At 44.0% G+C, this 12,008-nt stretch overlaps 1 protein-coding gene across 3 annotated transcripts in view; it reads right to left on the bottom strand.

Annotated features, from left to right (window-relative positions):
• SLC6A6 (solute carrier family 6 member 6) overlaps positions 1–12,008 on the bottom strand; it is a 263,899-nt gene that overhangs the window by 59,184 nt on the left and 192,707 nt on the right. For all 3 annotated transcript variants that reach the window (XR_011198608.1, XM_069206292.1, XM_069206293.1), the window contains exon 6: positions 7,556–7,690. Coding sequence is in view for 2 of the 3 variants with exons in the window: in XM_069206292.1 (XP_069062393.1) it covers positions 7,556–7,690 (135 nt within the window). In the remaining variant the exon portion in view is untranslated. The remainder of the gene's footprint in view (positions 1–7,555; positions 7,691–12,008) is intronic.

The following is a 12,008-nucleotide window of genomic DNA, read 5'->3' as shown; positions in this document are numbered from 1 at the left end:
TGTTATATTTTGGATTATTGCCTGCCAATTTGTGCTGCACAGTAGTTGCAAATGCAAAACCCTTTGTACATCGGGTGCTATGTCAAATATAAATGGACACACACAAACACACAACCTCATTTAGAGAGGGATATTTTGCGAAAACTCTGCAGATGTTCCATGAACTCACTTTGTGGTTTTCTTGTCTATTTGGAGTGGAGAGACCACTGTTTTACTGATGACAGAGTTACCAAGATGCTTGGGATCAGTCAGCAAGAATAGATCTTGGGGCGTGGCAGACCCTTCCAACACCATACTCACAGTTTTTCCTGTCTGGAACTGGCATGGGATTCCAAGCAGGAAAAATGAACAATGTCCCATCTGCATTGGGAAGAATCCCCCCAGGATGAAAACAGAACCTCCACAGATAGTTAAGAGGAATTCAATGAGAAATGACATATGCACAATAATTTTATCTTCCAGAAAAATGGATAATGGTAGAACCCGACTCCCCCAGAAGCCCTAGCGCAACTCTAGTTCTGGGGCATCTAGAGGAGAATTGGCATCAGCAACCACTTTCCTTATGGAGGAAGAAGAGGTAGAACCTGAAGTGGCTTACGCACCATCAAGCAGCAGAAGATGTGGCGTTCTTCATCCAGGCAAGGAGAAAAGGGCTCCTATAAGAAAGACTGTTGCAGGACAACAAGGGAGAAGTAACAATGAGGAAGAGGAGAAGAGGAAGTTGAGAGAGAATGAAGTGATAGCATTAGGTGGGCCTTGGTCACGTCAGAGGAGGTTGATTACAGGCAATGAGAAGACAGGCTGTATGGAAATCACAAGAGAAGATCCGACCAAAGGACAAGACATGCGAGTTCATGGAGTTCACAATGGAAAGCTCTTGAGTCAGGAGTGGAGGCAAAAGGCAACTTAAGGACAGGTCAATGACTGATATATGAGAAGGATGACAATAGGTGCCAGAACAAATCCTTCATAACAGAGCATAAGAGGAATACCAACAATAAGAGCATGCCGTCTCCCCGGTCATAACAAACTTCGGAGCAGATTTACAAGCCCCTAGCATCTACTTGCATCACATTAGCATCATGTTTTTTTTTACACTAATGAGGCGTTAGAAAGGTATTTTTGCAGCGCCGGATTTACAAGTGAAGCAATGCACCACCTTGCAGAACATTATGGCCCTCATTCTGACCTTGGCGGGCGGCGGAGGCCGCCCGCCAAAGTCCCGCCGTCAGGTTACCGTTCCGCGGTCGAAAGACCGCGGCGGTAATTCTGACTTTCCCGCTGGGCTGGCGGGCGGTCGCCTTCAGACCGCCAGCCAGCCCAGCGGGAAAGAGGCTTCCACGATGAAGCCGGCTCGGAATCGAGCCGGCGGAGTGGAAGCTGTGCGACGGGTGCAGTTGCACCCGTCGCGTATTTCACTGTCTGCGCAGCAGACAGTGAAATACATGTAGGGGCCCTCTTACGGGGGCCCCTGCAATGCCCATGCCAGTGGCATGGGCACTGCAGGGGCCCCCAGGGGCCCCGCGACCCCCCCTACCGCCATCCGGATCTCGGCGGTCCGACCGCCGGGATCTGGATGGCGGTAGGGGGGGTCGGAATCCCCGCGGCGGTGCAGCAAGCTGCGCCGCCGCGGAGGATTCAATGGGGCCGCGGTACACTGGCGGGACCCCGCCAGTGGTCCCGGTCCGACCGCGGCTTTACCGCCGCGGTCGGAATCCCCATTGGAGCACCGCCGGCCTGTCGGCGGTGCTCCCGCGGTCCTCCGCCCTGGCGGTCAAAGACCGCCAGGGTCAGAATGACCACCTATGTCTGCGGCAGGCATAATGTATGGAAGGGGGCCGTTCTGGGATTAGGAGGCCCACAAAAATGGCGCAGTGAAATCTACGAGATTTCACTGCGCCATTTTTTACATAATTTTTAATGCCTGCTGAGACCAGGCGTTAAAATGACGAGCCCATATTAACCAATGGGCCTTCTTGCACTTTGCTCCAGTAGCGTCAAAATATGGAGAAAAGTGCCACAATAGCATCAACATTTTTTATGTTATTGGCCCAAGGTGAGCCATGGTGGACCATATTATAAATATGGCGCACCCATGGTGTTGTTAGGTGGGGCAGAGGCGACACAAGAAAACTGGGGCATCACTACATCGGTACTAGCAAATCTGCCCCTAAGAGTCACTACGCTTTAAAGAGCAGTGGAGGAAGCCAGATACCAACAAATTGGTGAATGTCACAAATCCCAATAGAACGGAGGCAAGAGTTTTATAAAAAATTGAAAAGTGTAAAGTCCAGAGGTTTGGAGGCAGCAAGTGGAAAGAGCCGAAGGAGCATAGCCAAAGGTTCCGTGACCGCAAATGAGAACAAGGGAAGACAACCCCACAAGGAACAGGAAGGTAGGTTTGTAGGGACGGGTGCAGAGTCACAGGCCCAAAGGGTGTGCGGAAGAGTGGGGAAAGGTTCCAGATCTGCTTTTCTCCATGCTGGCTAGACCATAGAAACATACATGTCAATAAAGAAACAACCAGTTGGGAATATGCGTAGGGCACACTTGACACACTACCAAAGATTAAGAAACCTCAATAACTTGAGGGTTAACTTACAGCAGTGCATAGCAAAGACGGATCCATGCAAAGCCCACCCAGAAAATAGTGCATGGATATGCATATATTTGGATGATATAAGAAAGTTGCAGGTTATATTCCAGTACTGGGAGGGCAGCATGGCTTATGTACCATCAGGACATCTGCTCTTGGAAGGTGATGGAGGATGCATCAATATGCTCTGAGGAGGGGGCCATTAACCTAACTGACACATGGAATTGAGCCCACTAGTTTTGCTGCTGCTCTTCATGCTGATTATTGTCTCCTCTTCGTCACTGCCCCTTTAATGGAATCCAAACACTGAAGGTGTGAGAAGAATTCCAAAAACAGCAGGAATCACTGGAATAGAATGGCACCAGAGTGTTGATACAACTGTAAATGTAAATGCAATATATGGAACACTATGTGGCCAGTGTGAGAAAGTGCAGTTAACTTACTAAGTTACATGAAATCCATCAGTGACTTTTTGACACAAGTAAAACTTTGTCTCATTCTCATTCATCATCTACCATTAACAAAGGGGAGTCTATTAATGATGTTGTTGACCCTGCAATTAGTGCTCTACTACCATAAGTGCTGGTATTGATGCAGACGTTTCAGACTCATCAGAACTGCTATTGACCATACTGGTGCTTCATGACAGAATAGCTCTGCAGCAGCACAAGGGAGACGTATGCCATGAAAGCACACAGGATGCTGCGAGGTGGAAGGGAAGACAGAGGAGTATTGTGAAGGAGAGGGCAATGAACAACACAAGACAATGGAAGAGATGGGATGTCAGGGTGGAGTGCCTTGTATAAGAAAATTAGGGGAGAAGAAGGCAGACAGAAGGAAAACAGCCAAGTGTACCCAGTAAAAGCAAAAAAACAATGACACCAAGCACGGGTAGCGTGCAAAAACACAGAGATGAAGCAAAAGTAAAAAAGAATCTGTAAATGCATGGCAAATCAGAATGTTGGCAATGAAAAGAGCTGCAAAAGTCTAGTCAACTCAACTTCCTTGATTCCTTGCAGACCCTGGTGTGATGTGTTCTGATACTCACAATACGAAGGCGTCAGGAGGAAAGAGTTGGCCAGGTCCAAAAATTACAAAGTACAGGTTACTACAGATGCAGCCAAAGTATCCCTAACTGCTAGAGGTGGAAACTCAGGACAAGTGATCTGTGGACTGAACTATGCCAATGGCACTCTTAGTACCTACCATGCATCCTCTCTGAAGAAACCAGTACATTTTTTGAACAGGTGTCTTCAATCAAGTATCAGCAGAGAAAAGTTGTGTATTGTATTATGTTGACATATTTTTGTTTTTATGAAGTAAAGACAAAAATGTGTCAGTCTGGTAAAACACAAGGGAAAAGAGCTTCAGGTCCTTTGGACCCCAGAAAAGACAGAAGGCTCAATGGTCAGGTTGCAATACACATAGATCCTACCTTGGAGTCTTCCAAAGGTAAATTGTGTGCCATTGGAAATTTAATAGGTTTCACTTTATGGATGGGCCAGCAGCTGTTGGCGTAGCCCACGGAAGGTTGTTTTCACAGGTTGACCTTTTTGCAGGTGCATAAATACATAAAAATGCCAGTAAAATGCCGTAAACAATGCTTGAGTGGGCTGTCTTACTGTGTTTCGGTATAGCATCACATTTAATTATAGACACATTGCAGGAGTAGCAACAATACAACTAAAGCTTTTTCTCATTTGCAGTGGATGAGGTTTTTCTGAATCTACACCTGAAGAAGAAAGAAGGGTTAGTATATTCCACCAAAGGGCTGTAGGCAGGCATGGATGGAGATGTCTAAAAGCAAGTGGAAGCTGGAGAACTGACTGGAGGGAAAAACATGTAACAGTATGATGTGAACAGGCTACAGCTTGGGATAATGGAGAAGGGCGGATTAAGTATCTGGTATTGATTGTTTGGAAGAGGTCCAGGGGATTCAAAGAACAGGTAGAAAGATGCTACAGGAAGCCTTAAACAAAGACATTATCATTAAGGTTACTGGGAGGACATCTTTCTCTAAGTCCAGAAATTGCTTTTGTGTTACTATTTATTAGCGCATTGGAGTACGACGAGTAATAGGGAGAGTATGTCTGAAGGTTTACTTGACAGGGAGTATCTTCAAAGACAGAACTAGGAACATTAATTGGCAATGATCCAAATTCTACTAGAGCAATAAAGACATGGGGTAAGATTGAGGGAAGCTGATGACCTTCATTATGCTTTGTGAAAGTGATCCATGAATTCCTTCAAAGTAAGAACGTTTTAGCCGAGTGAGAGGTGTTTCCTCGTCAATCTGGCTAGGGCCTGTTAGTGGTCAGGCACTGAAAGTGATCAAATAAAACCTATTCAGCTTTGGGTTGGACCACAGAGATTCTGAGTTATATTAATTCAAAATATGTTCATCCATAGAGAGTGGTAAATGGACGATAAAAATCGAGTAACTGAGAGTATGCCGTTCAAAGAAGTACCAAGCCTATTTTTATCTCGTGGTTTGTAGCACATGAAATTAAAGATTTTATATGGCCTTTTTCTGACTATATTTGCAAACAGGGAAGTGCAGCTGAGCAGGCAGGAAGGAGATTTGCATTTGTGGCTTTTCCATCATCATTTGGGAGGGTGTATCTTAGGAAAGGCATTGATTTTGAAGGTAGCTGTGAGGCATTATCTAGTGAACAGACACATAAAGTTTCTATGCACTGTGAGAATCTCTTTCAAGGTAAGCGCTGGTCTGACTTTATGCTAGTCCGGTTACAGTAAAATGGCCTGGTGCAGAACAGAGCTGGAACTAATAAAAATACCAACCTAGACCAGTGGTTCCCAACCTTTTGTCTTCTGTGGACCCCCACTATGTTATTACTGGAGCCAGGGGACCCCCACTGAATCTTTATTGGAATCTGGGGTTCCCCACACTGAGTCACTACTGAAAGTTGGGAACCTAATCTGTTAATAATATTTAATTTTCTAAGCAGTCGCGGACCCCCAAGGGTCCAAGACCAAGGATAATGTAACAGAAGTATAGCAAATGTATGCTCTTCCTTAGGAAGCAGTGATGTGGGGCACGGGAATCACATTTAATAGGCTAATATAGGGAGGATCACTGAGATAAGAGGGCCAAGGGTCTGGCCACCTGACCAGAGATATTAATGGGCCTGGAACCATTGCATATTTTGTTAATACATTTGAACTTTAGGGGTGTTTAGTGGTAGCTATAATCGTACCAGGCAGCTCCCACCTGGGGTGTGATGATGCACATGAATCCTATTAATTCTGCAGAAAAGTGGGACATTGGGTCTAGTCAGGTACCATTAGGCCAGGAGGATAAGCATTAGGTCACAGGGGTGAGAGTTCTTAGGTTAACTTCATCTGACTTTAATGTTTCACACTTTCATTACAATCCAGCTTTTAGGTCAATGTGCCTCTTCTGATTGTACCCCGGATTGAGGTTACTTTAGCTTTCTAGCACTTATTTCATGATTAGTTAACTTGTAACAAATATGTTCATAATAATTGTGGCATTTTACAGCCCATAGATGATCAATGAAGAATAACATGCACCTAGTTTTCCAATGTATGCGCTAACGAGGCCCTGTGCATTTGGTGCTCCTTGAATCTCCGAATAACTACTTTGTAACTGAACCTTGGATGGAACATACATTATAAATCTCCCTGCTCTAGCAGGGTCCATTTTGTGCTCACTCCTCATATGTGACAGGCTGGCCAATAAAAAAGCCTGCTTGCATTTCATGGCTTACTGGTGTCAGCAGATTGTAAATTGTCCACTGACTGCTGGGTAAGGTTTCGTTCATACAAGCATAAATAGTTGGGTAAGTTATGCACAAGTATAAGTTCAAAAGGCCCATCACTTCTCTAATCAAACCCACCCAGCGTTCAGCATTCATCCACCTCTTAAGCCCAGTATCATAGTTCAGGCAGTGCCTGACCGTTGGCAGAACGCCCAAGCCATAAAACTGCAGCACTTTACATCACACAGACAAGAAAACATACGTGTGCTAATCATGTATAGAAAATATTACCTAAGATAAAGGGGACTACAGGATGTAGGATTCACATGTCATCCGTTCTGGTAGGAATTCTTTAAGAGTGCTTGATCTGCAGAAGCACAAACTCAGGATTCAGAACGTAATACAGTGGTTAGCGGTGGCTTTACTAGTAAGAATTTATTTCTACCCAAATAAAGTATTTTCAGCAACATTAGGATGATGAAAGACCGGAAACAAATAACTTCCTAACCTGTACCATGCATTTTGTATGCAGCTCTTTGATGGCAGCTCATAGCTAGCTGTGCTAGATTATGACTGTAACTTCTGAATTGCAACAAAAGGATCTGTGTGACAGAAGCAGTATCCCCAGTGGGGGTTAGCTCAGTAGCTATCCACATAAAATACTGTTCTGTGATCTGCATGGTACAGTTCTTTGCAGCAGGTATTTCAACCATCTGCTCTACTTTTTGATTAGTCAAAACTGTCACTAGACACTTTCTCCAGCAGGTGCATTAATCACCAGAGTTATCTTGACATATACAAGGAACTCTGCAATGGGTGCTTTTAAAACTGCTGAACTGCTACAAAACCGGCCAGAGTAAAAAAAAAAAACTCCATCTCCCAGGTAGGGCCAGTTGGGCCTTGCTGCAAAGGGTCAGCAAGGAATGCTTTATTTTCCTTAACCCAGCTACCAGGGCACTTACCCCTCAAGGGAAAAGAGTCACTTTGCCAACCTAAGATCAGCCCTCAGCACTGCCATTTCCTTTGAATCAGCCCTCAGCACTGTAATTTCCTTCGTAGCTGTTGAAGTCAGAAGTGTCTGCCTTTTTCGCCTTGCCCTTGAACCAGCCTTCATTTCTTTTCTTTATTTTCTAGTATGAATCTTCTAGATTTTTCATCTGAACTCTGGAAAGAACATGCACCTTTATGAGTACAGTGCAGAATACCCACTCATTACCTGAGGATCGGCCAACCGTGCGATGTCGGGATACAGGTAGAAAAAGATGCCGGCCCCGGCTCCTGGCAGAGTGACTCCACGGATTAGCAATATCAACAGCATGATGAAAGGGAAGGTTGCAGTGAAGTACACCACCTGGAAGGGCGATAAAGTAAATTATTACAAACAGAACATTACTGATTTTAACAACTGTTATACACAACTCCTCAAATGGAAAGATGAAGTTTGGGGTAATTTAGTGCATTACAATCTTTTTAAATAATGAACTAAATGAACAAGATAAATTCTAATATATCTGCAAAGGTTATCCCCCTGGCACAAACAGCAGTTAAGAGAGTTTCATACCTGCCTTTTGGGGCAGCATTTGTTATGTACCCGATGCTCAGGGGCCCTATTCATTGATGAATGAACTCATTAGGCACTCAGGCCCATATTTATACTTTTTTAGCGCCGCTTTTTGACGCAAAAGCGGGGCAAACTTACAAAATGCAATTGGGGGTCCTACCACCTTTGGGGCGTGGTAGGGGGGTCATGGGTGTTGGGGGAGGACTCAGGAGAGGGGGGGAGGGGGAGACCCCAGTCAGTGCCAGGGAACTAATTCCCTGGCACTGATGGTACATACCGCCATGGATTTTGTGGCGGTACAAAACCCCACGAAATCCATGGTGGTATGCGGGGTCCTGATACCGCCAACAGTCTAGTGATGGCCGCCAGGCTGGAGACAGTTGTCTCCAGCCTGGAGGTCGTTACCGCTGTGGCAGACGGTGGGGGACATTGGCGGTTTGGCAAATGCCAAACCGCCAAAGTCATAATGGGGCGGTAATGACCGCCAGCCTGTTTGCAGGCTTACCGCCTTTTTCCACCGTCCGCCAGGGTTGTAATGAGGGCCTTAATCTGCCAGTGCCTGGGCTCTTCTGCTGAGAGTCCTGACTGGCTAAGTGGTGCCAAATCCACTCCCTGGGCCCTTAAAAGTGGAAGCTGGTAATCTGCGGGGGAAAACCGCTCGCTGTGTGCATGTCAGAAAAATCAACGCAGCCCCTGTCCAGCAGCTGAAAATCGACGCAGTGCATGTTCTCGAGGCAGACCCTTCGCACAGTGCATCGGAATTTTCCACACATCGTTTGCGGGCGTCAAAATCTTCAACATCACAACACGGACCTGAGGCTATTTGTCCGGAAATCGACGCATCCCTTCCCTGAGAGGAAAGAATCAGTGCATTGCTTGCCCGGAGGAGAAAGTATAGACATACGGCCTCACTTGTGAGTAAGAAATCGACGCATCGCTTGCTTTTCCAATGCACCCTCGCCCATGCGGCTTTATTTTTAATGCATACTAGGTACTTTGTGCTAAAACAACCCATTCATTGATTTCTATGGATTAAGACTCTTTTTTACTTTAAAAATTCATATCTTTGGTTGTGTATGTTGGATGTTTGTCGTTTTGGTCTTGTTTGGTTTAGATAAATACTGGATATTTTCCTAACTGGTGTAGAGTGCTTTTGTGGTGTTTTCACTGTCTTACTGTGTGTGTTGGTACAAATACTTTACAAATTGCCTCTGAGATAAGCCTGACAGCTCTTTCCAAGCTACTAAGGTGGTGGGGAGGGGTTATCTGAGCTGTGTATCTCCCTTACCCTGACTAGAGTGAGGGTCCCTTCTTGGACAGGGTGTAAACTGACTGCCAACTAGAGACCCCATTTCTAATAAAGACACATTTCTTTCTACCAGTGTTTTGTGAAGTCTAGACATTTGGTGATATTTATCAAGGTAATTTTCCACATTGATGTACATTTTAATGTCATTAGCATGTATATGAAAACAGTACCTGATAATTGCTTAGTATATGTGCTGACTGGAGCACATAGACATTACAGAGTAGGGGTGATAGGGCATAACTTAAACAGCACTCCCATCACATTTCAAGAACGTTTCTCTACTACGGAAAACAGGGATTTCCAATTTTTAATCAGCAAGAGCAATATGAAAGTGGACCATGCAAGTGTTCTATTTCAATTGCTTGGATGCCTCTGATTATTAAGGGTCAGCCAGATAATGCTACCCTCTTGTTTTCAGTAAAAAAGGATATCTTTGTTTCCTTGGCAACATCGGGCAATATTGTCTTTGTGACTCCTTTCTATGTAGGAGAGAATATTTACAATAAAGCACTTCATGTAACATTTTCTCTGTTGAGGCATTCTTAAATAAAGAGTATCAATTCCTTAAGAAGAATCCTGGCACAATGCAGTAATAATAGGCAGTTTATCAGACTGTGTGGCAAAGGGTGACCGTGAACTGGATTACTGGACCCTGTGCCGTTAAAAACAGAAAGGTTGTTCAACATACATACCATACCTGCTGCTGGGAGAGAGCTGTTTCTAATGCATGTATTTAACTGAAATTAAAATCCTGAGCAAAGGAAGGACTCAATGCCCTACTTTAAAAGTTAAAAATAGGAAAAGTAATGTTCATGGTTGATGGAGTACCTAATTGGTTCATCTGGTAAATGAGTGTTGCTTATTATATGCAAAGTTGTTTGATCTTCTATTGTCAAACAGCCGATAGGTTGTACAATTTTTATAGAGATTAAAATAATAATTTCACGAATAATAATTATTAACTTCATAAAATTGAATCATTATTGAAGGAGCTAAATATTGGTGATGTCCTGAAAAGTATTTGTCAAGGTACCAGCCTACAGGCGCATGAAGACAAAGTAATATCACAGTTTTGGGCTATCTTGTGAACTACAGGATTCCAAGGACCTATTTGAAGAAATTCTCTTCACGTGGAGAAAAAGCAAGTACGAGTTACAGGTAAGGAATCTCAGAGGGCATTCCCATACCATTGCAAAGGAAGAAGGGTACAGGAATGATGAGTAAGCATGGGTAGATTTATTGTAACATGCAGTATGTCTTGCATGAGTCAAAACTGATCTTCTTTAAACTGCATTGTCTTTTTGGGACTTTCAGAAGGCGACTTTATTAACTGAAATGATTAGTAGGGATGATACTCAATGGATTGAATTTCCTTCTAGCCCCAAAACCTGGGAGCACATCTGAGCTACTATTAGTCTATGCAGAAGCAACCAGTGGAAGGGGATATACAAAGAAGATTAATAAGCAGCATTAGGTGTTCCTGCTGGCAATTCTAGAGATTCAACATGGTAGGTAATTGGTTGTATCAAGGAAGACTGAGACAAGATCAACTGGAGATCAACATGCCAGCTGTATAATGTGTGCATGGACATTTAGTGTCAGTATCCTTCTGACCTAGGAATGGTTGGGAGTAGTGTAGTATACCTGAAGTGAGAAAATAATTCTCTTTGTAAGAGCCATAGGGACTTGCAATGGTTTGTCTAGACAGAGAGTGGGTTATGCCAGTGAGAAACCAAACCAGCCTCATTCACAAAATAGCAGTGTGATTCTGTTCTACAGAAAGAGCTGAGGTGCACAGTCATAGATCACACTCATATGAACTACAGGCGGGTAGAGTAAGAGTTCCTTTATAACAGGATCTCTCTCCGCCACCTCTTTTGCTCCAGCTATCAATCCAAAAAAACGTCTCTAGACCTGGTGCCAGATTCCATGTGAGAATTCCGGCATAAGGCCCAACCTGGCAGATAATATATATATATCTTTCCTCCTGCAAAAATAAATAAATATGAAAAACCCAGTGATGTTATGAGGTGGATTTTTACTGTAAAAGCCAGGGAAACATACATCATTAGATATCAGCTATAAAGTAAACAATTAAAGAATTTTGTATGCAGTCTGCTTACATAGACATTTGAGCACCCATCATTCATACACGTGCACAGACATTCACATCCAATTGTTTTCCTTGATGCATCCTCACCAGATGTGCATGTGTTGGAATAGCTTAACTTTCAACAAAATAATCCATCTCCCAAAACCATTCATTCTGTGATTCCTTTCATTAATCTGGTTGATGGTTGACTATGGTTTTGCACTCTGTCACTATCACAGCACAGATGATTCATATTAGTGCATTGCTTTTTTGAGAACTGTTGGAAATGGCCTCTTTACAGGGTCACTCTCAAACTTCTTGCCTTCCTCCTCTTCTTTTTCTGACCTCATTTTGGCTGGGTTTAGGACTCTTCACACTTTACCACTGCTAACCAGTGCTAAAGTGGATATGCTCCCAACCTTAAAACATGGTGACATTGGCTCATACCCAATTGAAATATGTAATTTACGTGTAAGTCCCTAGTAAAGTGCACTGCATGTGCCAAGGGCCTGTAAATTAAATGCTACCAGTGGGCCTGCAGCACTGATTGTGCCACCCACGTAAGTAGCCCATTAACCATGTCCCAGGCCTGATATTGCAAGGCCTGTGTGTGCAGTTTCACTGCCACCTCAACTTGATATTTAAAAGTATTTGCCAAGGCCTAAACTCCTCTTTTCCTACACACGATTCACCCGTAAGATAGGCCC

Source organism: Pleurodeles waltl, chromosome 9 (genome assembly GCF_031143425.1).
Source record: "Pleurodeles waltl isolate 20211129_DDA chromosome 9, aPleWal1.hap1.20221129, whole genome shotgun sequence".
Classification (NCBI taxonomy): Eukaryota; Metazoa; Chordata; class Amphibia; order Caudata; family Salamandridae; genus Pleurodeles; species Pleurodeles waltl.
The sequence above is the reverse complement of the archived record's forward strand: the minus strand, read 5'-3'. Positions and strand labels throughout refer to the sequence as shown.